This window comes from Triturus cristatus, chromosome 7 (genome assembly GCF_964204655.1).
Source record: "Triturus cristatus chromosome 7, aTriCri1.1, whole genome shotgun sequence".
Lineage (NCBI taxonomy): Eukaryota > Metazoa > Chordata > Amphibia > Caudata > Salamandridae > Triturus > Triturus cristatus.
The window spans coordinates 771,030,646-771,057,339 of record NC_140590.1 but is presented as its reverse complement, the minus strand read 5'-3'; the positions used below and the strand labels follow the sequence as shown (position 1 = coordinate 771,057,339).

At 46.3% G+C, this 26,694-nt stretch overlaps 1 protein-coding gene across 1 annotated transcript in view; it reads right to left on the bottom strand.

Moving 5' to 3' along the window:
* The window catches only part of LRRC45 (leucine rich repeat containing 45), a 416,324-nt gene that overhangs the window by 191,258 nt on the left and 198,372 nt on the right, over window positions 1–26,694 (bottom strand). The window contains exon 12 of the mRNA XM_085617558.1: window positions 25,809–25,920. Coding sequence (XP_085473684.1) covers window positions 25,809–25,920 — 112 coding nt within the window. The remainder of the gene's footprint in view (window positions 1–25,808; window positions 25,921–26,694) is intronic.

The following is a 26,694-nucleotide window of genomic DNA, read 5'->3' as shown; positions in this document are numbered from 1 at the left end:
AACACTGCTTGAAAACAGAACCCGGTACCTAAAAAATGTAACAGGGTATTGAGTAGTATGTACCAATGGGAAAAGTAGGATCATCCTTCTATCTGCCAACCCATGGCAAAGATGAGGAGTAAAGACACTAATGTCTACTGGACTGTGGAGTGAGGGGGAAGCATGAACAAAGCCCAAATATTTATATAATTTGGACTTACAGGGGGAGATCTGGATTAGGCAGGCCAGGCGGCTTCTTTTTGGCCAGGGCACTGCATGTTTTATGCATACGACGACCTATCTAGACACAGTTCGCGTATGGATTGCCTAGCCATAAGGATCGTATCCACTACTTCAGCAGGCCAATCAGGGCCGGACTGGGAGCCGAGCAGTTTGCGAGGTCCGGTTTCGGCCAATTTTGTTACAGGGGGCCGATATCGCCGACCCCCGGTAACAAAAACGGCCCTCCAGCGGCCCAAACCTGGCCCCCACCCTAGCGGCCCACCGGGGAAACGCCCGGTGCCCGCTACGGCCAGTCCGGCCCTGAGGCCAATCAGTTTCCACAGATGAAAGTATAGGTTAATAAGATTAAGGTGCAGGACTCTGCCCTCTTATTGAGACAGGAGGTCCTCCCGTAGAGGTCGCTGGATGGAGGGCCAAACCTGAAGGTCAACAGATCAGGGTACCACACTCTCCTGGCCCAGTCCAGACCCTTCAGGATGATCAGAGCCTATACTTTTCTGATCTCCTTCAGAACTTGAAGTGATGGGAAGGCCCACAGGAGGCCTGCATCCCACTGCAGGTGAAATCCATCTCCTGGGAATCTCTTGGTGGAAACTCTAGTGTGCAATAATCGTAACACTGTGTGATTGGATAATAGATCAAACAAAGCATCCATGGTGGATGAAGGTCCCTTGCTAGGGTGAAGATGACATTCGTGGCCGGCCATCTACCATCTGTTTAGCTGGCCTGCTGTGGCATTTATCGAGCCTGTCAAACAACTTGCTGCTAAGGATATTCCTTGAAGGTTCAGCCAATGCCAGAGATGCTGGGCCTCCTGGCACAGGATCCGAGATCTCACACTACCCCGATTGTTGCAATACTACATTGCAGTCATTTTGACCCTTAAGACCTGAAACTACTTCCCCTTGATGGATATCAAGAAGGTATTCAGAGCCAACTGGATGGTGCGAAGCCCCAGCAGGTTGATGTGGTGCCTCTTTTCCATTGGAGACCAACGACCCTGATATCTACCTCTTGCACAGAACGATCCCTACCCAAAGACAATAGAGCTGTTACTACAGTGAGCTTCAGACGGGGGTAGGAAGAACAGCCTGATGCATGTGAGATTTGTGTCCGTTACCCACCACTGAAGGCCCGGGGCATCCTCTGAAATACAGATGCTGTCCAAAAGGCTGCCTCAGTGCTGTGTCCTCTGGAGACTGAGGTTCCACTGTGCCAAGTGGGACCAGCAGAATGCAAGTGACCAAGCAGCATTGGACCTATCCCTGCCATAACATAGCGGAGAGCTCAAAACAGTGGGAATATAATCTTAATGTCTCTGACTCACTGCTGGGGTTGAAAGGCCTTTAACCCCCCCTCTGTCCTGCATGGGCCCTATGAAAGGAATGCTCTACATAGGCTCCAGGTGTGATTTCAGCTTATTGGAGGAAAACCAGAGGGTAACAGTGGTCTGTAGGTGGTTCACAAATGACTGTTGCAAGTCCGCCTTCATCAGCCAGTTGTCGAGGTACAGGAAGAGATGTATTCGCAACCACCACCATCACCTTCGTAAAGACCTAAGTAGCAGAGTTAAGGCAGTGGTAGAACGGAATACCGGAAATGCTCAAACATCACCATAAACTGTGGGACTGTAGGATGGACACATGACAGTATGTGTCCTTCATGTCCAAGAATGCAATCCGGTCCCCAGGATCCAGGGCATAAAGAACCTGCGGTAAAGTCAACCTCTTGAACTCAGAAGGCAAAGGTCCGAAATCAATATGAGTCCTTCAACTTTTTAAGGGCACCAAATCCATAATGAGAGTTCCAACCCCAGCCCTTCTCCACATCTAGAACCCTATAACCACTTTGGTAAGTAGCGACCAAACCTCCTGCAGAAGGATAGAGGCATGATCAGAAGAATTCTGTACAAAAAGAGGTGGCATATGAGTGGGAGTGGATGAGAATTATGAGGGTGTAATCTTGTTGAACAATTGGCAGCACCAAATGGTCTGATGTTATAGCATACCAACTGGGCAAGTGAGAAAAGGATCCAACCCACCTACGACTGGTTGCACATTACCATGTGAGGGGGAATTGAAGTGGCTTGGAGATAGCTGTGACAAGGGAGGAGGATGAAGAGGACTGCTGTCCCTAATGAAGTCCATGACCTCTGAAATCACCCCGTGTTCTTGAGATGCAAACAGGCAGCGTTGGCTATTGCATAGTTTACGAGGCATGCTTTTGCGATAGGCATGGCCTGGAGAGTATCCTCTAAATTTTCGGTATTGTTGATGGAATAGGCATGTCGAAGAGAGAAAACCTAGGAGTGTGCCCTAAAATGCCGGTCTTTAAAACGTTTCAGTGCAGAATCTGCTTACTTACTAAAGAACTTGAACTTGAACATCAGATCCATAAGGGATGACTGAAAATCATGTGGTGTGGATCCAGGCATGATGCTGGATCATGATACTGGTGTCAATTGCACAGCCCACACAATCCGTTGTGTCCAGGCCATCCTCAAGACATTGTGCTGTGTCCTCTTCATCTTGGATTGTCTGAGTGAAGGAATTACTGAATTCAGAGTTGGTCGATAAGATCTCATGGGCCATATCCCACAAAGCATGAATGCAGCATTGCAGATGGCGTTCAGTGACCTCAGTGTCAAACTGGCAGAGGGAAAGACTTTTTTGATGAACTCATCATGCGCTTCAACTTTCTATCCTGAGGCACAGGAGGGAATGCACTGGAATTTAACATGTTGGAGGAAGTCCAAACCACAAAGCACTCAGAGTCAGGGGGTGACTCAAAAATCCTGGAGGGGCAGGCCTAGGACATCTAGTTTTTGGACAACTTACTGTAGAGTTGAGAAAAGCTTAGACCAAGTCGCCATTAAAGTTTACGTCAGGGCCTAGTTAAAAGTCCCAGGCTGCAAGATTTCTTAGTAATTGTGTCTTAGGTTCTATAATAGGTAGTTGTATGTTCATCATTTCTAGTGGTCTACAGACTGCTATCACGAAAGAGGCAATGACGGCCCGATGGGGAGTCCAACTCTGTCTCTGGGGAAGTATCTAGGCCACTGGTATTTGCATATACAAATATAGACCAGCATCAATATAATGAGGGGGGAATACATTTTTTGCCTCATTGTCATCTCTGTTGTGTAGAAAATTTTGGAGCCCTTGAAAGAATCAGAATCTAAACAGAACAATAGTTCTAGCTTACAATAATATCGGTGTCAGAGGAGAGATTGGTGATCAACCATAGCTGAGGGCTGCACCTTGTCAATCTCATGTCAAAACAGATGCATACTATGGGCCAATGACAGTTCCGGAACAGAAAAGGACACCTGAGTCAGATCTAGAGTGGGCACGGGTGGAGTCGGGGCGGGTGCCATGGCAGTCAGACCCAACAAGGCCTTTGACTCAGAAATGGAGCCATGGCCCAGCACTAGCAGAAAGCCAGGCAGAAGCCTAACTGGGACAGTCAGTGCTGGAATCAAGCCCATCAGCTGGAGTCTGACTGAGGACCCCTGATGATCCATGAGACATGAATGTGCACAAGATGGAACATGCATCTCCTTGAAAAGCTGCAGCATGGCCTCCCTAAAGGTCTCAATCTGCTTCGGGGACTGAACAGTGGCCTGGGGAACTTAGGGGGAAATGGGACCAGCCTTGGAACAAGTTTAGAGTCAGATGATGGCAGTAGAATCAGGTTTTTGGAGTGCTGAGGGTGTGACTTTGCTCCAGAGTGGGAGTGGAGGGACAGGGGCGAGTCCCACTTAGACTTCTTGTGCTTCTGGCATGGACTTGTCCCTTGCCTTAGTCTTCAACTTGCTGGAAGAGAGTGACCTTGAACTGAACCAAGCCTTGGATAGGCTTGCGATTTTAAGCTGGAGTTGGTACACTGCGCGGATCTCAACCTAACTCTCTTTTTGTGTTTAGTGACCAATTGCTTTGCTTCCCCCTTCTTGATTGCCTTGGGGTGCACCTGGTAGTTTGTGCCACAAGCCCAGACCCTATACACCACAAACAAATATCGCATGGATCCGTGACCGACATCTGCTTCCTGTAATTTCGGCATGGCTAGTAGCCTGTGTGTTTTTTAGGGAACGTTTTTTCCCCACAGTCTTTATATAGAAAAATACAATTTGGCATAGGCGAAGTGACAAATTTGTAAGCGGGGCTCCGGGTCCGCAGCAAATGAAGCAAACAAAGAAGAAACTGACGTAATCACACTGGGATGGCACCTATATAGGTCACTGAGCAGTCACTTCCAAAGGCCGAGCAAGTTCCTAATAGAGCCTGATGGCACCATCTGTCGGTGTGCCAGAGGTATTGCAATGAAAAGGTTGAGCATGCAGTTTTACACGTGTGGAAATTCAAAAGGTATTCCATGAAGTTTAAAAACTTAGATGGCATATCTACTGCATATCAGTCCTGTTAAAGAGACAATCATATAAGGTTCAGAGCCAATAACAGTAGTTCCTTGCTTGGGATGAAATTCTAAACCACCTCCCTTGTCTGGCCCCTCATGACCTTCAGCAAGCAAGTCCTGCATGGGGATTATTATCTGATCATTTGTTCGCGGGCAGCTGGTCTGCGGTATCCAGGAAGCAGTGGAGTTGTAGATACATTGGACCAGATTTTAATATTGGAATGTCAACTAGGAATGCACTGCTGATCAGATGGAAAAAGGTTCTCTTGCCCTCTATAGGCTTTGATGGTCTGTGAGGAGCAGAGAAGCCCAGATACAGCTCCGAATAGCATCAATAATGCTATGGTCAAATCCTTTAACAGCAGGAGGTGTATAGATCCTTAGGCATCTGTCTCACATCTGTTGCTGGCATGAATTAGAAGACCTGGTGCTTTTATCAGTCAATAAATACCCCAGAAAATGAATGTTGTTATGTTTCAATATTAGCGGCAGAATGGAAGCTGTAAGGATTTATGTGCCCAAAAGCCTGTGAGTGTAAGTTGTGCTAGCTAGACGAATAAATAACATTTTGAATATTGACTCTATAGGCCTCTCTGCCTATCTTTATTACTTCTACTCTAAAACTCTTCCCTGCTATCAGCAAATAAGGATTTCATTCTAAGTTCAGATTTATTTCTAAAGAGCGAAGAAAAACGTCTGGCAGAGAGTAGGACGGCGCCGTGCCCTAGCCAAACCAGTCCCGGAGGAGATCGCTAAGGGTCCGCAGGTGGCTCTGGAAGCGGTCCCTTCTACATTGGCTAAAATTGTTGCTCCCTGAGCCAGGGTCCAGCTATTGCATAATGTATGGATAAGGGAGGGGCGGGGGGAAGGGGAGTCGAGTTACATACCACATTACTTCCCCCATTGGATCCACCAAGTGGTTTCATTGTACCACAGAACTATACGCAAGACAGTATTTTTACTTTTTCCTACTGTTCTTATTTGTTAATTTTGAGAGGGCATTTGTTGGGGCCTACACTCACCCACACAGGGGCTGCTCTATTTTTATACACTGACACCATGCATTGTATAACTTTCCGGGTTCCCGGGAGAGAAGAGGGTGGGTTGGGGTTGGTCAGAGCGGAAACCGGTTTACTGCCCACATGACGGGAAGTATTCTCCAAATGTTAACACTCAATGTGTGTGGGCTCAATAACCCGATTAAAAGGCGGGCGATACTTAATCACCTCAAGTCCTCTCGGGCAGATATATGCCTATTACAGGAAACTCACCTCCTCTTTGGGGATTGTCATAGATTGAAATCAAGGGCTTTCCCGCAGCAATTGTTTTTATCTGCCCTTTCTAAAATCGGTGGGAGTAGCTATATTGGTGGCCAAATGCTTTTGAGGGGTGATCGAACAGAAAGTAGAAGAAATCAGGAGTCGCCTGTTAATATACAGGTTCTCCATTGCAGGGAGGTCACTTGTGATAGGTACAATCTATACTCTTAACGAGAAACAAGAGGGGTTCCTGCATGAGGCACTGGAGAGGGCGCTGGGATCTGGGGATCAATTAGTACTACTAGGAGGGGACCTCAATTTGGTATTCGACAACTCGCTGGACAGATTGGCACAGAGGTATGGCCAGTTGGGTACATTGTCCACAGAGTGGCTGGCGTGACTGGGGCAGCTGGGGGTGGTGGATTTATGGAGGGCTAAACACTTGCAGTCCAAAGCATTCTCATACTACTCTAGTGCACATAAAACATATGCCAGGCTAGACTATTTTTTGGGCACCCGGGAAATCCTTCCACTCACACAAGACGTAGAAAAACACAGGGCGGTGACACTCTTGCTGTCTCTCCCCCCCGACTGCTCTTCCCTCTAGGTCCTGGCGGTTACAGGACTCCATGTTACACCGCAAAAAAGTTATAAAACAGATCCAGCATTCACTTGAAGACTATCTCACACACTATGATACCTCCGAGACATCACACGCGACACTGTGGGGGGCACTCAAAGCTGTCACTAAAGGGGAATTCATTGCCATATCTTCAGCAGATAATAAGTTGCGTAGGGCAAAGAGAGAGGACCCCACTGGGTGAACCAGGGGTGCTTGAACGCATACATCAGCACACTGGAGCCCCCATGGTCTGGCGCCAACTACCCAACTTGCACGCCCAACTGGCCGCGTTAGACACAGACAGGGCACAATACTCCGCTTACGGCACTCATATTATATCGGGGGAGACAAGTGCGGCCGGCACCTGGCTAATACCCTCTAGGCTAAAAGACAAGAACAGGGTGTTTCTGAGATCTATGCCACCGCAGGGGACCTGGTTACTGAAGGCCCAGACATAGCGAACGCCTTCAAGGACTTTTACGCGCTCCTATATAACTACCAACATCTGGACGCAAAGGCTGGATCTCAATATCTGAAGGGGGCTAAGACCTCGACACTTACCCTGGGTCAGGCGGAGTCCCTGGACGAGGACATTCATATCGAGGAGGTCATATAGGCAATAGCGCGTCTTAAACTTGCAAAGTCGCTAGGCCCAGATGGGTTTTCAGCGGCCTTTTACAAGTCCTTCTGCTCTACCCTAGCCCCTATCCTCAACAAAACTTTACAATTCCTTTTCAGATCCCGGGTCGATCCTGCCTGAAATCCTTAAAGCCTCTATAATAGTTTTACCCAAGCCGGGGTAAGACAATCAACGATGCAGCTCTTATCGGCCTATTTCCCTTTTGAACACTGATCTTAAATTATACACGAGTATTACTGCCCACAGGATCAACACATATCTCCCCTTTTTAGTGGACCTGGATCAAGCAGGCTTTGTTTCTCATAGGCAGGCCAGTGATAATACTAAGAGAACGCTGAACATCATTGATAAGCGAACAGGTTACAGGGGGAATATCTGCTTTCGACCTGGTCCACTGGCTGTACCTCAACCAGGTGTTAGCACACTTCGGGTTCAGGGACAGATGTAGGACTCGCATCCTAAATTGCTACCAAGCCCCTACCGCGACAATCCAAATTAATGGCTTTACTTCAACCCCCTTCTCCATACAGAGGCACCCGTCAGGGCTGCCTGCTTTTGAAGTTATTATTAGCTCTGTATATGGAGCCTATGGCCCAGAGGATACGAGACCATCCGGACTTCATCGGTGTCCCATTTGGGGGAGATAGACATTCCATCAGTCTTTATGCCGACAATGTCCTGGCATCCCTGGCGCACCCGATTATTTCTTTACTGGCCTTTATGGGGGAACTGAAGGATTTCAGGGCAGTTTCGGGGTTCCAAATAAATACAAACAAATCTCAAGCACTTAACCTCTCGGTACCTCAAGGTACAGTAGATCTTCTTGCGCCCCGCTTCCCGGTGCTGTGGGCCTCAGAGACTATTCCGTATCTGGGGATTAACCTAGCCCCCACGATTCAGGCGACAACAGATAGCAACTACGGGGCGCTCCTCCGACGTATACAAAGTGACCTGGGAGGTGGAAACACCTTCGAATTTCTTGGTTGGGACGGATAGCAGCCTGCAAAATGACGGCCCTCCCAAGATATTATACCTCTTCCAGACCTTGCTCCACTTTCCTCAACGGGGCACCATCGCTAAACTCCAGTCAGAACTAGCGGAGTTCATCTGGCAGGGACGTAAGCTGCACATGAAGCGCTCCCTGAGTTTTCTCCCCCCCACCCCCCGAGGCCGGTGGGCTGGGAATCCCGGATTTACAACTCTATTTTAAGGAGGCGCAGTTGCGATATCTGGTGGAATGGAGTCGCCTAGAAGCTGAGAAGCACTGGCTTTTTCAGGACAGAGCGGTCGCGGGTACGGTCCTCTGGAAGATTCCATTCCTCCCCAAAGCACATAGGACAAGAACACTGGTGTAACCAAAAATGAGAGGGCCCCCCTGCAAGGTACGTGGAGGGGCCCCCTCCGTACTAAGTCAGCATCTTTCCAGCGAGGGTACTGTGCTGAGGGGGCCCCCTGGAGCTTGGGGGGCCCCACCGCAGGGGCTGCAGCGGCCTGTGTTACGCCACTGGACAAGGAGCCTGTATCTGTCCCCAATAATCGGGACAACATTGACGGCGTGGGATAGTACTAGCATTAAAATGGGACTGACCACTTATCCATCTCTGCTGACTCCCCTTTTCGAGAACCCGGACTTTACCCTGGGAGCTAGGGCGATGGGTTTTGCAACCTGGAAAGTATCGGAATGTCGCTCTATGGGCCACTTCTTCAATTCAGAGGGCTTACTCTCTTTCCCTCAGCTATGCGAAGACTTTGGGCTCCCGAAATCGGAACGGTTTCATTAACTACAACTAAGACATTGGATCACACACTCCGCTAACCGCACTTATGCGCTTCGCCACTTGACTCGGTAGGAAAGGTTGCTCTTAGCCAAATCGTCTGATAAGGGCATGATCTCTGAGTTATATGCCATCTTACTTCAAACTCAGGTTCATACAGTTCACACTGGACGGCAACGGTGGGAGGAGGAACTGGGACGGTCTCTGAGCGCAAAGGATTGGGAGGGCATAGCCTATGGGGCCCGCCACACTGCACACAGGATGACCCTTAAAGAGACACTAAGATCACATCGCACAGATATTACACATCGGTCAGGATAAATAAGATTAAACCTTCGCATTGTGACAGTTGCTGGTGGGGTTGAGGAGGAAAGGTGTCCCTGACACATATACTGTCGGATTGTATACGGATTCAGCAATACTGGACACAGGTCATTGATGACATAGATAGATATCTCGATACTCAGCTCCCACAATTTCCAACCTATGTGTGCTGGGCCTCCCTAACCCATTAACATACCCTTTAAGAATTTCCGATGGCCGACAGATCGGAATGGCGCTGGGGGCGGCAGCCCAGGGCATCCTGTCCCACTGGGGCACCGCGACTATTCCCAAACATACAAACTGGCTGCACAGGATATGGCACATTTTGGGAATGGAGAAGATCTCCATGTCACTGGCAGGGAACGGGGTTGAATTTCAGGAGGTATGGGACCATTATGTGTCGCTATTGTCACAGGAATTCCACAAGTTGATGTGTCCCAAGTATCTCAGACTCTAGCGCCTTTTAGAGGTCCCTAAGCCGGAGGAACACACAGAGAAATTCCATACACACACAATGGTTCAGATACCACAAGTGGGTGGGTGGGGATGGAAGGGGGGAGTTGGTTCTCTTGTGGAGGCTTTTTCTCTGCTTCTTTGTTTTGTTTACGTGTCAATTGCAGAAAGGCATTAACTTTTGTTTCGCCTCTCGTGGTTGCCCCTGAAGACTAAAATCTGCTGCTGTATTTGCTTGATACTTTTGAAAATGCCAATAAAAGATTTAAACCATAAGTTCAAATTTCGCTAGCACACACGAGTCATCAGTGTTGCCTGAAAGGGAAATGCTGTGCTGAACTATCCTGTCCTGTAAATGCTTTTAGCTATGTCTGTTTTTCCACCAGTGAACTCAGCAACATGGAAGCTCTCAAATATTTAACACTGTTGTTCATCAGCAGAGATAGCCCCTGATAATGGGGCTACAGAGATATAGTGTCCAGCTACCCTGAATAAGGATGGCTATTGCTCTATCTTCCCAGGCTATGAGGTGACAGGCTAATAATGGAATTCAGAGCCAAAGTGTACAAGCCTTTTCACCTCTTTTCCTTCCCCTGTGGGGAGAAAAGTTACTGGATCTCCCTAGTAAAGGTCTGAGATATGGAAGGGGGGGGGGGGCTGGTTATATATATATATATATATATATATATATATATATATATATATACACACACACATATCTTTTTGTATGTGTGTCAGATTTGTTGGAGAAGGTTTATGATACAGTGTGCATGGCTGCACGAGACAGCGGTCTCTCTGCAGTGTGTCCTTTGGGCAATAATATTCTGAAAGCCCCTGTGCTTAGGGCCTCCTCCACAAAAATTGAATTACCTTACGACCTGGTTGGGCTGAAAACTGCCATCTCTTCCTCTATTTACAGTAAGTATCTCCTGTCTTAGTGAAACTCCTCCTTCACTTTTTTTCTGTTTGCTGGATGTTGCTTAACAACAGTGACCTTCTGATTGGCAGAGCCTGGAGCCAATAAACAAGCACACATTGACAAGCTACAAGTAATCTAAATGGAAGTTACCTGCACCAGGGTGCCGTTACCTGCACCAGGGTGCCATGGACACTAAGCACAAAGACATGAAATTGCGGGAGAAGCCTTACATTTTCAACAAAATTAGAACTTTGATTAGGATAAATAGTGGCCCATTTCATCCAGTAAGTTATACTTCAGAGTACCCAGAAGACACTGTACATCAGACCTAGGCAGATGCACTAACAAGGATAAAATATTTGTTGGTGGCATGATACGGATATTGAGTGTCATTTACTATGTAATGCAGTGTCTGATTTTCTGAGCTTATCACTTTATACAGTAAGCCCTGACAGCTCAACTTGTCTGGAAGGTTTTACAGAGTAGTGTCCCGTTTGAACACATTTCTCAGAAGCATAGATTCATTATATCATATCTGCTCCTATGTGTGGACATCCTCTTAGACCTCAAATCTAAAAAATTTCTGTGATTTGGCGGTTCATATCTTACTACTATGGCATGCTCATGTCTGTTTAAGCTGTACGTTTCAGTACCTTGCAATCACTGGCCAGTGTCAGAGAAGTCGTTTAAGAGTACGAGGGACAGAGAGGCTTGAAATCGCAATACTTTGGGTTTTTTTTTCCAGTATCTTTTCTGGGGCACTCTCTCTCTCTCTGCTACAGAGCAACATTCAAATAAAGAAGAGTACAGGACAGAGGAGAATTGAACTCAGACTTATTAAATGCCCCCCAAACTCTGCGTACTTAGCATTTGTTTGTAACGGACTGAAGTTTCTGTGTTTGGGGATTCAATGCTCTTTTGGGCACCAGAAGTACCACACCACTATGGAACCAGATATAGAATTAAGATTTCAAAGAAATAAGATCTCTACATTGCTCCGCTTCATGTCTTCTTGATTTACTGATTTAATGAAATTTTGGCCAATTTAGCAGATTACCTTTGCTCCGTCTACCATAGTTCTCAAAAAGGAACTTACTGCATCCCTTCTCCACACCATGCTGCAACACGTGGCCTGAGCAGATCTGTAATGCACTCCTTCGAAGCAACATTATGCATTTCCGATCAATTGCGAATGAGAGAGGGCAGCAGATCAATGGTCCACTTGCAAACACTTAGGTTAGGTACACTAGAAACAACAGCCCAAAAAAGGAGATACTCTGAAGTAACAATAATATATAAAGAGATGCAGAAACTTGGAAAATGTTTGAAGAATTATGAATCTCTAAATGCTGAAAAGCAGCTAAAGCGTTCACCAAATTAACCATATCTTAAGCTCCCATGAATTGACCACATTATAGCGAAGCAGTTTGAGCCCCATCACTGGCTTGGAAATTAATAATGCTTGGAAGATGATCACTAATGGATAGAGCCGAGGACCAGTGATTTTCTGGCCTCATTTTATTTATTAAAAATAGTGTGACCTGTAGGTGAACTGACTAAAGTATTTAATCCTGTTATAGACAAGTGTCAAACTAACAATTCAGTAAGTAAATCTACTGTGTTCCTTATCTCATAGCCAGAAGGAAGCTAGAAGATTACAGTGCATATCAACGCTTTGAGGAATGCAATGTACCATTTCAACTTACAATGAGCTTTCTATACATGCCACTAATTAATTGGCTTAACTGTGATGAACAAGTTACCGTTCCTTCTGTAACACCTTTTCTGGTGGATACTGTATCCAGCGGCAAATTCCTCACCTTTTAAATATTCTCATTTGCGGTGGTGTGGCCTAGCGGTCCACATGGCAGATGCACTTTAGGTAGGCTCCAGCAGCCAATATACAAATCCTCCATCATCCTAGTTGACAGGCCGCCAAATTTTCCTGAATGCACCCCGGCAGTCGGAGTGGAGGAAGAGACAGCGAGGCAGCAGCCCGGGCCTTGGAGGAGTGATTTGGCTGGCCTGGTGAGCTGACCCTGTGGCAGATGCCCGAGACTGCTCGGTCAGCTATGGCGAAGTTGGCGGCAGTGGCACGGTGGTGTGCGTGGGCCCACCCACCATAATTTCGTATTGATACCCCGGTGCGGCTCTGGCCAAGGGCTGGAGCCATAGCAGCCTGTTGTGGCACGGTAGGCCGGACCGCCGTCGTGAAGGGCCCCGGCCTGTGCCGGATGGAATGACACAGCGCCCTGGTGGGGTCTGTCGGGCGGCGCTCGGGTTGGGGTGCGGCACGGTGAATGGCGCCCGCCTGAGAAGAGTCAGCCGGAGTTGCTGAGATGTACAGAGGGCTGCACGAGGTGTTGTCAGCCTGACCTCCTGTATTGCTAGTGCGGCGTTGCCCGTGTGGCACCGCCTTGCCTGCTGGGGCCCTGGGGCCTCATGGCCAGCACTGATGGTCGCGGCACATATTAAGGAAGGGATGCCAGCCTCCAGCCCCACATAGCTGAGCCATAGCCCGAGGGAGCAGCGGACACATACACGCCCAGGGGAGGACCCTCATTAGGAGGTAGCGGTGTGGTCAGGCTCTAGGCAGTGGAGGTGGCCAGGCTAAGCCTTGGTGAGGATTGTGGTCTGGGACCACCTCCCCTAGTCATCAATGGCAATTTTGGAAGGCTGCCACTGAACCCCCTTACAATTGATGGTGTGTGTTCCAGGGTGGTGTGGCCCTGCACTTGATCTGAATGCCTGGACCATCCCCAAGGCTTGTGTAGTGGAAGGGTTTGGAGACTAAGTGGCCCTTCGAGCACCGCAGACGGAGGTTCATTTATTGAGTGCCTGCAGTGGACCCAGGATGATGAAAGATAAGCCTTCCAGCTCTATTGGGAAACAGAGCATTATGGATAGGTTAACAGGACCCGGGTCTGCAGCGAACGACCCTGAGGAGGGGGGGTCCATACCAGACTATGTAGCGCTTTTGGCTGCTATCACCCAATCCATGTTGGATGCGAAGATTGGAGTAGTTGGTTCTGATGTAAGTTTGCTGTAAAAAGACCTCTGGAAGGCAGTAGAGCACACCACAGAGGCTGAGACTACAGTTTCCAATGCTGAAGACACCGTAACTTCACTGCAACAAAATGTTGACACACTTACGGCGGTGACCTAAGAGTTGGAGGCGCGGGTGGAAGATGCAAAAGGGTTCGCCCACCCTAACAACCTCCGTTTCGTTGGCTCCCCTGAGGGTTCAGAGGGAGAGAGTATGCCCAAGTTTCTTGCCTAATGGATCACTACATTGCTTCCACTGGACTATCCGTCTGCCCGCAACCCACCCACTCCCGGAGCACAGCCTGTCATAGCAAAAATAATCAATTTTCACGAAAGGGACATTATCCTTACATTTGCACAAAAGCAAGAAGCATTGCTTTTTGAGTCCCACCGCATAATCATATTTATGGACTACACTAAGATGGTCCAACAACAGCGCCAATCATTTGATGCAGTGAAAAGACGCCTTTGCGAACTTAACATCCAGTGCATGCTTCTTTTTCCTGCGCATATGCGAATCGTATACAATTCCTGAACTTTGTTTTTTGACACCCTGAGGAAATATTTGCAAGGACAGATGAGTGTTTCTGTTAAACCACATACTCCACTGCGCCTGAACTCAGATTCGTCCTCCAGCGATCGTCTCTCTCAACAAACTAAACCAAAGAAGAAGAGCCGTCTCCGGTTCTGATCTTCCTGGTGCTCTAAACCTCAAGCTGATGGAACACTGAAAGATGTGTACGGCCTAGGGGCTTGAAGTTTTGTCTGCTGTGGCTCCTGCGGCTGCCACTGCCTTAGACGATGGGGTCATTGCACTTCACACCTGCTTGCTATGACGGCCTACTATTCCTGGCTGCATCTCTAGCTTGCCTCAGCCTTAGGCTCTCCGGAGAGACAATTGGTTGTTGCGGGACATGGGGATCCATTGGACGAGCCCGGTTCATGGCCCCGTTGGGGTTGGCTCTGGGCTCCATTGGCGTCAGATATCTTGATTGTTACTGGGGTATTGGGGTGGGGGGGTTCTGTTACACAGTTCTGTTCTTACTTGTCCTACACAGGCCTAGTGCCCATATGGCTGCAACCCCATCTATAGATAACCAAGTCAATTCGCATTCTGGCCCAAATAGCTAAAGCAGATTCTATTGGCCCATTCTCTTAGGTCTAAAGTCCCATGTCTGGCCTGATTTGGGTTGTGACCGGTGCACTCCCTGGGGAGGCTCTGGTGTTGGGATGGGTCTATGCTGGCGGGCAGAGGGGAGGGCTGGGAATGCGCAGGCATCCCATCAGCGATCCAAGGCAGAGGCCATGGGAGGGGTGGATGCTTAGCAGGCCTATCACCCCGGGGAGACCGACCTTACGTATTATTCTACAGTCCATAGTTCTTTCTCTCGGCTGGATTACTTGTTAGTGTCTGCTAGCCACCTCCATAGAGTATCCGCGGTAGATATATTGCCTAGAGGGTTGTCGGGCCATTCCCCGGTAGTGCTGTGGCTTCATGTGGGTCTTTGACGTCCCCCCTTTAGATGGAGACTTTCACCATGGCACCTGAGAAACCCGGTATATAAAACACACATGTACTGCGCAGTGGCAGAATATTTCTCCCTTAACTCAGACACAGCCTCATCCAAAATCCTACTATGGAAAGAGATGAAACACACGCTTAGAGGAGTAGATATCAGTTTCTGTGCCGCAGAACTCAGGCGATGGCTTTATGAGCCATCTCAGATGGAGGCCCAGATGTTGGATCTGGAGACGTGTGCTCGTGGCGAAGGTGGTGGGATGGTGCGACGGCAACTGGGCTTGGTCAATCGACAGTATCGGAGGGTGCTTTAGGAGGAGGCCAAGAATGCATGGATGGCCGGTCTCCTAGAGTCACATATACCAGCGGGGCAACAAATCCAGTAAAATGCTCCATAGACTCTGCCAGGAATCCCTTAGGATGGCCCAGGTTCCCACTCTTTGAGACGATCGGGGAGCCTTATTGTCCAGCCCGGATGCGGTAACTAATAGTTTTGCTAGATATATTTTTAGACCCTATACGCAAAAGAGATGTTGTGATGGCCGTTCAAATAGATGAATTCATAAATGCATTACCTCCACAACCACTGTCCTCAACAGCTAGGGCACTACGTGAAGCGCCTCTCACAGTGGAAGAACTGAGTGTTGCCCTTGCGAATCTTCAGCACAGGAAGGCCCCTGGTCCCAATGGGTTCCCTAGCGAATTCTTCAGAGTCTTTATACCTTAGGCCTGAGCCCACTTGCTAGGTGCGATACAGACTGCGCTCACAGAAATGCATAAACCCCAAGATTGGAGACACGCCAAAATAGTAATGTTTCCCAAACACTGACTTCAGCCGGAGGTTCCTTCTGCTTATCGTCCGATATCTTTATTAAACATTGAAGTCAAACTCCTTGCAAAGACCTTAGCCAATAGACTGATGCCACACATGCAAGATCTTGTCCATCCGGACCGAGCAGGCGTTATACCTCACGTCATAATATACGACAATCCTATAATGCCATGGCCTTAATAGATTGCTTGGGGCGGCCTGCGGCATTACTCCTAGCGGATATAGGTAAGGCCTTTGATTCTGTAAGCTGGACGTATTTGTTTGCGCTTCTCCATCGCCTCAACATGGGGCCCAGATTCCTGTCCTATGTTCGATTAATGTATACAAACTTGAGTGCCTCGGTTCGTGTGGCCGGATCGGTGTCTGCCCCATCCGGCATGGCACTAGACAGGATTGTCAGGCCTGTCACCTGTCCCTCTTCTTATTTGCCATGGCCATGGAGCCATTGTATGCCTGGGTAAGGGTGGACGTACAGGTATGAGGCTTTGAGTGGTCTATAGAGGTGTCGGATCGAATAGCATCACAAGCTGATAATGTGTTCTTCTTTCTCACGGATCCGACAACCTCTTGAGAATGATGCAGATCTTCGGTGAAACCTCAGGGCTCTTCATGAATGTTGGGAAGTTGGTACTGTCGCCGTTGTGGGGCTCACCTTGGGAATGCGATTGAGCTACAGGGTTGTCTGAAGTGGTTGGTGGATTTTAATACATGGGAGTGTACTTGACACGCACCCCGGCAGTCTCGTTGGAACGCAATTTAGCCCTGTTGCTGGGAGCGAGTAAAGACCGAGGTCAGGTCTTGGTCCCCATTGCTTTTATCCCTATACAGCCAATCTGCCATATTTATGATGATCTTATTACCCCGTCTCCTGTACCAACTGGTAAACTATCCATATTCAGTCCCACCCACATGGTTCAGACAGATTAACGCGATGCTGAATCAGTTCATGTGGTGTAGAAGCGCCTCGTCTGGACCTCCAAATCGGCTTTCAGTCCACATACTAAGGCGGTATTGCAGCTGCTGATATTCAATCATACAATGCTGGCTCTCACCTGAGGTTATCAATGAGCGTGGTATAGATCGCATGACAATCCAGGCTATGCCGTGGAGAGGTGGGTTATAGGAGAGACATCTGTACGTAACCTACTATATAGTGAATCGAATAGTGGTGCCCTCCCTCGCAACTAGAGTGGAGATACAGGTGTGATGACGTTCCCTTTGTAGAATGAGGTGGCGGGGGCGCCAAACACGAGAGACACTATTGTGGCACGGGGCTCTCACACCACAGGTGACAGGGCTGAGTGGCTTCCAAGAATGGGACCACATAGGTATATATCGACATTGCGTGATGTTATGCGGGGCCACATTCTCAAGTCGTTCCAAGAGCTACAATCCGAATTTTTAATGTCCCACAGCCAATTCTATAAATATCTGCAGTTGCATCATGCCCTTTTTCCTTACATTTGAGCTCTTACGGCTCTCCCAGATTTCAATCCGCTTGAAGGTAAGCTCTTAATGGGTGACCTGAGCAGCCACAAGACATCCTTGATATACCAGACCTTAGCTACAAAGAACTCCATTACGCATTGGATGCCCTTAGGATGGCCTGGTAAAAATATATCAGTGATATAGATGATGATGAATGGGTGGAAGCCTTGGAATCCCCTTGTGGTGTGGTGATATCATCCCGCTTACGACTTATTCAGTTAAAATATCTCCATACAGTCTACTTTACTAGATACCAGTTGTGGCGTATGTGACTTATTAGCTCTCCTCTATGCCTACTGTGTGTGACTAAGGAAGGCACCTTTTTACATACAGTCTAGGGCTGCAGGGTGCTAGACAGCTTTTGGCGGGGTTTTGTGTCCTGCTTGACTGAGGTGATTGCATGGGATATCCCGCCTACCCTGAAACTGATCCTTTTGCATAGTACAGAAGGTATAGGTGGCAACAGATAAGCATCAGCTATTATTTCTCGGCCTTACCCTGGCCAAGAGAGATATTGCACAACAATGGATGGCTGCTGAACTGACGCTTTTAGGTATTTGTAATCAGGGCATGGGCGTTTGCATTGGACTTGAGGTCACTGTATTTCAAGCATGGGGTTGCTCCCAAAAACATCCTAAAACCTGGCAGAGGTGGGCGGACTATCAGGGTTTGATTTTAGAACCTACACAAACTGCTGAGTTGCAATTGGATGCCGAAATTCAACAATACGGTCAGAACGCATGAGATGATCCTTGGAGTTTATACCATAAGTTCGTATGAGTCCTTGGACGCTGGGTCGGGGTGGGCCAGGGGTACTGGTGGTCGGATGTGCACCTCTTTATGTTGTCTCAGACTCTCTCTCTTTTCTTCTCTCTTTTTTTCTCCTCTCTTTTTCTGATCTCCTTCTTGGATATAATGTTATACTGTCGATCATGTGGCATAATGTATATGTCCGTGGTCAGGCTAGGTCACGTTGTTGGCAAAAACCCAATAAAATTTGTTCGTAATAAATAAATATCCCCTTTCGCAAGATTGGACCGGAAATGTTTTGGTAGCTCTCGCAAGACGACAGGGGTCGGTGGTAAATACATAGATCCACACACAGCACCACATGATGTCACTGGAGCCATAAGAAGCCTGCGTGGACATTGCGACATCAGTTTCCACGCAATGTTTTTTTGCAACCTGATGGAACTAACATCTAAATTGCAAGTATAGTTTCTAAACTCAATATCAAAGATTCTTTATATATCAAAAATACTTATACATACTAAAATTACATAAATAGATTCCTTTGGTATATCCAGACAAGCAACTGGGAGGGGAGTGAGTCAGTAAGGAAACCGCAGGTAGAAACTGAATCCACCAGAATTTTTTCTTACTGAAGGTAAATAACTTCTTCTTCTGATGGATAAATCTACCTGCGGATTCTTCATCTTTTGAATTGAGTACCCAAGCAGTCCCACACTCGTAGGTGGGTGCTTCTCTTCTATACCAAAAAAACTTGCAAAACAGAAGGAGCGAAGTGACCATCCCTCCTCACTTTTAAATCTAAACAATAGTGTTTCCCAAAAGTGTGAAGGGAGGACCAAGTCGTCGTTTTACATATATCTGCTACAAGGACTCACTCCTCTAGCTAAAGCAGAAGTAGAAGATTTAGCTCTCTCTAGTAGATCACAAATACCTCCAAGGTGATCTGTGTGAGCCATTGTATAGCAGATTTTATTACAAAGGATGATCCATCTGGACAGAGTGTTGCCTTTCCTTTCATTTTTCTAATGTATCCCACAAAACGTTGGTCATCTAGCCTGAATTCACGTGTCCTGTCCACATAAAAACTGACAGCCCTTTTGGTGTCCAATCAATTAAGTCTTTCCTCCTCTTAAGGAAGGATAGGGAGAAGGATAGAAAGAGGAAAGGGTAATGGACTGGCCCAAATAGAAGGGAGTGACCACTTTCAGCAGGAACGCAGCCCTGGTCCGTTCGGTTATCATATTTTTATTTGGCATATATAGCCATAAAAAGGGAGAGTTACAATACATACAATTAAAATCTGATGTGTACAAAACCTATACATTAAAACAATACAAAACACAATACGATCCTGATAAAATCGAACAAGGAAACTCTACCAACCCATAGGGAGTACCTAATTCATCATCAACGAGGGGAAGGAATCATTATATATTGTACATCCACCGTGAATAACAGGGGCCCGAGGTATCCCCCAACATGGGTAACATCACACGTCTACCCCGCCCCTTATAAATTATATAACCAATTCCTTCAATGACTCCTGTATAGCAATTAAAAATCTTCCCGTTCCACATGTCACGTTTAAAAATTTCATATTTATCAGCAAGCTAAGCGCTTGATCCCTACTGTAAGTTTCATAGGCAGTAAAAAGGGGTTTCAAAAATGTTTTCCGTTCTTCTAAGAACCACAAGCAATCCAACAGAATATGTGGGCCGTTGCATTTTACCTGCAATCCACATGTACACAGACCTTGTTCATTCATCATAGCGGACTTTATCATCCGATCCGTGTTACATGGGTTCAGGCCCACTCTAAATTTCAAGATTATATTTCTAAATTTTGGATTAGGCATAGCCTCAATATAGGGGAATATTTGGTCATTGGTCCACCCGTTTATCAAAAACCGGGACGATGATTTACTCTTCAAACAACCCAAATCTTCCTCTCGTGCCTTCGAGTTATTAATAGCACGCAACGCCGACTTGGGAATCTGCTGCTCCATTGGTCTGGTTCTAGGGATAGTTTAACACACAGCTTGCCTAGCCTGATTCTATCTTGGGATGCCCAATTTAGTTCACTAGCCTCTATTTCATTTTTGCAGAGTTTTGCTATTTTGGCCGGCCCCTCTCCATTCATTCTCTGCCAAAAATTCAATACTGCTTGCATACCCCGGAAATTCCAGGCCGTAAGGTGGCATTCCACTCGTACGGCCTGTATCATTGTTGCCGAGGGGAGTGCTAGCAGCTGTTTGACGCATTTATCCTCTTCTAAGTTCCAATCTGATTTACCTCCCATATATAATACCTCTACACCGTATTGGAACTGTGGGCGTACCAATGCATTAAAAGCCGATAGAATTGGCTGCAGGAAGGGGCCTCCATATTTTTGCTTAAATTGAGGCCCCATACTGAAGAGAGCGCCTTTGATTTGAGTGCCTGTATGTGATCCTTCCAATTTAACTTATTGTCGAACCACATACCCAAATATTTATATCTATCCACTTCTTCCACTCTAACCTCTCCCAATTTCCAGTACAGGGAGGACTTCTTTTTTCCCAATACCATTATTTTCGTCTTTTCTAAATTGACAGTGAGGTGTTTTTTTAGGCAATATACAAGAAAGATATCCAGTTTTTTTTTGCAAGCCCAGCTCTGTCATGTCCATTATCACTAAATCATCTGCATATAACAGGCAAGCTATATGAGTACCTCCCATCTTAGGACTTACCCCACCTGCCCTTCTCAATGTGTTGGGTAAATCTGATAAAAACAAGGAAAACAACAGTGGGGCTAGGACACAGCCCTGTCGCAAACTATTCATTATCTTGATTTTATTAGGTAGGGTTCCCTGGGTGTCTTAGATAACCCTGGCCCAATTACTCGAGTGCATTTCCTGGATTAGAGCTAGTACTGCCTTGTTGATTCCGAGCTCTGTTAGCATACTCCACAGTAGATTACGATCCACTGAGTCAAAAGCAGTTCGGAAGTCTACAAAGCAGCAAAACAGGTTACCTCGCACCTCAATTGCCTTCTTTGCCATTGACCAGAGACTGAGGCAATGGTCAATGGTTGAATGGCCCTCCTGGAACCCACCTTGCTCTATTGGGATTAGGTTACACTGCTCTGCCCAGGATTTCACTACGCCTAGTAGTATTTTAGAAAAGACTTTCTCAACACCAACTTATCAGGAAAGAAAGTTGAAAAAGGAGGTTTAACAATTAAAGTCTTGTAGCTCACTAACTCGCCTTGCAGAAGTTAAAGCAATGAGAAAAATTGTCTTAAATGTTAGAAGTCTCAAGGGACAACTATGTAGAGGTTCAAAAGAACACGCCAAATATGTAAGAACCAAATTAAGATCCCACTGAGGCATAATTAAATGAGTGGGAGGGTATTTATTTGCAAGTCCCTTAATGAACCTTTAAACTATAGAAGACTTAAACAGAGTAGGTTGATCTGGGAAACTGGGAAATGCTGAAAGGGCAGACAAATAACCCTTAACCATGGGAACTGCAAAGCCTTGCTGAGCCAAGGAGAAGGCAAACCATAAAATATCAGTCAAATTGGCCTTTAAAGGATCTAATGAATTAACTTCACACCACGTAACAAATGTCGTCCATCTAAGCCATCTGCCAGCATAACCAATTTGCTGGAATGACTTCTAAAAATTCACCACACTAGGGGGAAATGAAAAGGAACTCCGGTTACCCCATTCAAGGTGCAGGCTCTGGAGGCTCTGGAGCTGGGGATGTAAACGCTGCCCCTGCGACTGTGAGAGGAGGTCAGCGCTGAGATGGGCACAGGGAGAAGTGAATGAGGTCTGCATACCACAACCTGCGTGGCCAGCCTGGGACTAATAAATTACTTGAGCCCGGTTGAGGCGAATCTTCCTCAGCACCAAAAGAATCAAGGGTATGGGAGAGAACATAAAGCAGCTGGGAACTCCAGCTCAATTGGAATGCGTCCCCTAATGGTACCTGCATTAGATACTGGAGGCTGCAGAGTAACAGGCAGTGCACGTTCTCCTGAGGGACAGCGAGGTCTATCTGAGGAGGGCATGATCTGATTTAGTGCAAACAAATGAGAGCCATCAAAGGGCAAATCCATCGGAACATTCTGCACATCTTGAAAAAACCCAAAACCGCTCAACCATGCATACCTTCTGGCAGAAAAAAAAGTGCTCATTGCTCTAGCCATAGTATCCAGCCCGACTGTATAACCTGATGGGTTGCAGCTTTGCCATCATTCAAAAAAACTGAAAAATGTGCCTGAACATCATCAGGCAATTTTGGAACAACACACTTGGTTGAATGCCAAGGTGTGCGGATGTAACGACCCAGCAGGCAGGTTCCATTTGTAGATTTTAGTGCCATGCCGCCCGATGAGAAAACCTTTTTTACAGACTGTTCCATCTTCTTGGATTCTCTATCTGCAGGTGAAGGAGGAAAAGATCTAGGAGTCAACTTTAAGGAACATGAGGCCTGAACAACTAAACTCTCAGACGAAGGATGAGAGAACAAAATGAGGGAATTGCCTGATAATGAAGAAGAATATAGTACCTCAGTCAGGATGTTTGATTTCAGCTCCATAGTGAAAAGAGGAAAATCAGAATTTTCAGCCGCTTTCCTTATAACCGAATGGTATGAAGTGACCTCTGGAGGCAGAATGCCCTTTGGAAACAATTCCCATTCTGGAGACGTATCCAAACCACTTGCCTCCCTCAACCCCTCAAAGTCTGGGTCCAATAAGGGCTTCGGCACTATTTCACCCTCTTTCTCTTCTTGGGGTTCTTTCTCGCCAAAGAAAAATTGCCCTTCTTTTATGAGCCGTTGGACCTCTCTTCTCGACCTATGTGCAATGTCGGCAATGACGTCAGATATGCAAGAAGAGGCACTGAAGCTGAAACTTCTGATGTTGGTACGAAAGTAGCTAGAGGAGTCACTTGTGCACCGGCAATACCTCTACAGGTCAAAGGATCAAAGGAGATGGAGTCTTTTCCAGGAATGTCTGCCGGATTCAGCCAGAAACCATGGGCCATTGGCATTGAGGGCATAAAAGGTGCCTGCTGGTAAGGCATCGTAAATACTTCCAGAGAAGAAGCAAAGGGACCCATGGAGTCCGCAGCTGCACCAGATGGAATCATCGCCCTATTGAAGATGCATTTTTTAAGCCCCTGTCAGCCTGCCCTGTTATTCAGAAAGGCTTTGTAACTACATAACACAAAGAGGTTCTACACCTGGCATGCTGCTAGACTCCTGTTTGGAAGAACAAATGTGCTGCTATATGCTTATCTTTACAGCCATCCCTGGTATGTACACTGACCCATTCCCTGCGCTCCCCCATGAAACCAAAAACAATTCCCAATGGAGAGTTCGCACAAACAGTATGCGTTGAGGACGCAGAAAAAAGGGAACTGAGGTCAGCATGTTGACTGGGGCCTCTTATGGCTCCAGTGACATCATGCGGTGCTGTGTGCGGAGCCATGTATTTACCAACGCCCCCTGTCAACGTGAGAGAACTATTGAAAAGTTCAGGTCTAAGCTGGCGCATGGGGATAGTCAAAAGGTGAGGAATCAAAAGGCGAGCAATCTGCAGGTAGATGTATCCATCAGAAAAAACAGGGCAGGTCATAGGACAAACCAGTGGTAGAATCAATACGTACCTTGAAGAGAAACACATCTTTATGCCTCAACATACGAAGGCGCTTAAAGTAACAGGAGATGCTATCTATGGCCAAAGGGGAGAATAACACCCATACATCATTCCCCCTCTGCAGAAACATAGGTATATGTCAAAATGCTTTGAAAAAACTTCCATATACCAAACAAGCTGTAAACTGGAAGGTTTGATTTGTATTCAGGTTCTTAAAGTCTCTGCTGGAGGGGTGGTGAGAGGGAGGATGATGTACATAATAGTTGTTGGGGATACTGTTCCAAGGGACAGATATTTTAGAAACTGGTGCCTGGCTTTATTATTAATATGCAATTCTCTTGGGCTCCTACTTCTGCTGTTTGGGTCAACTGGAGAGGCACTAGACTTTTCCTGGATATCCAAATCTTTCAAATTGGCATTATATCGAAGTTGTAGCAAAACCCACAATGGCACTGCAATATACATTTGTGGAGATGTCATCATCCAATATATTTTGTGACATGCAATTTAATCTGTAAGTGATATGTTTGTAAAGTTCCTGAATGTTCAATCTTCAATACATTTTGTGAAGTTGGGCACATAAGTCATACCACGTAGATCAGAACAGTTCAGGTACCCGATTCTCACATAATGATTGTTACCTTCCCCACAGAGTCAATGAATACTTTCTGTCCTCAATTTTATGATTTGTGAAAAAGCTACCTATAATCATAATAAACCCTGTTTAGTAGCTAGTTCCCAGTTTGACCTGACAATCTGAATATATATGCGATATTCCACAGTGAAATCTCATCTCCTTATATATTCTGTCACAAAACCAAAACATGCTTTAAAAGTCCACATCCATGGGATTTTGCAAGGTAGAGCTCCAACTTCTCTGCTCAGTCTTCACTATCAAAAGCCGCGTTTTTACCCCCTCCCAGCCTGCCTAGTTATTCTGAAAGGCTTGGTAACTACATAACACAAAGAGGGTCTGCACCCGGCATGCTGCTATGCTCTTGTTTTGAAGACCAAATGTGCTTCTATATACACATCCTTACAGCTACCCCAGGTATGCACACTGACCCATTCCTTACACTCCCCCCATGACATCTCTCCAATATCTCATCTCCATTACACCTCACCAATGTCACCTTCCTCACACACTAGTTTACCTGACTCTTACCTCTTACAATCCTCCACCATTATACCTTGCACATCATTTCAGTCACACAGCTCACAAAAAAACACCTGCATTATACATTCCACAATGCCTCATCTTATGCACGTCTCAAAGAGATCACCTGATATTCTCACTGGACCCGCTGCCTTCAAACAGGATTCAGTACATTACATTTCCTGCCTCTCCAGAGCCCAGGGAGCACATAGCCTTCCTTAAATTCTCAGCATGCCACCTGAGACCACACACCCCATTGTTTAACTATGTTCAGAGAACATAATCAGAAACTACAGATTATTAAAACTGCAACAAATTCACATCATGGCAACTCAGACAGTAAGCTCACACACATCATAAATGGCTTCTTTTGTAAGGCTTCCATACATCCACATCATGTCATCTAAGACTTTATTCTAAATAAGGTTTCCCTAGGCTCACAGTGTGTCACCTGATGCTTTATGCTATGGAAAGAATCAGTAGACATCACCCTAGACTGTAAGCCTTCTAGGGCTCTGGTAGACTCAAAGCAATTTACTTGGGAACGCATACTATTTTAGGCTTTGGTAAGCTGTCTGCATGCCATCTGACTGTAAAGTTTCCCTAAATTCATAGAACAACATATGGAACTGCATCTTACCTAAGGTTTCTGATGCTTAAAGTATCTCACCTGAGACTGCATCTGATCTAAGGGTTCCTTATGCTTGCATGAAGTCTTGTCATCAAGGTCTCACCTTCTGCCTGCACTGCTCTCAGCTTCAGTTCAGCATTAGTGTTGGTCAGTTCCTGCTTCAGCTCAAAAAGCCGATCATGTTGAGACTTGCACTTCCTCTCCAGCTCCTCAACCTGCAAGGAAACTCATACACATGAGAAAAGTTATATACATCAGCTCCCATTCCCTCTTTTTTCACAATTTTTTGGAAGCAAATCTGCTAAATAATCACAGATATATTTTGTTTCCAAGTACTCAACAAAAGTTGCAGCAAACTACATTGGATTTTTTTAGTTTGCTATATTTTCCACAGGATATAGTCTGTGCTGATGGCACACTTACATTAATTTGCCCTCCAAGCGCTACAGATTTTTGTATATAGGAATAGAAAAAAGACACAGCACTCCTTAAAACATACAGTTTGCAATGCTGGTTCAGTAATAACTGCTCTTATGACTACAGTTCCTAGTTCCAATCATGATTCCTATTTTCTTCTGGCACTGTGCCAAATACAATCGGCTTGCAAGAGGTGAGTTTAGGGATGACTTTCTTTTTGGTATTTATACTAATCTACATTAACTTTCATTTATTTATACATAATGTATATTTTTGTCTGTAAATTCTATTTGTGTTATGAGACAGTGCTTATGTACTACGCACTTGTATAATGACCCCATACGTCAGGGTTACTAAAAGGAAAGCACGCCAGTAGAATATTGTGCGCAGGCGAACAAAAGCTGTTATGAGACGGATTTTTGGGATAGCACTCCATTATATTCCTCTCCAATGGCATGCTAGATAGTGGCAGTATGTGTTAAGTTACACAATATAACAATAAGGAAGGAACTTCCTATGCAGCCAAACCATGACAGCTTTGATGAAGAGGAACACCTTCAACCCCCAAACCC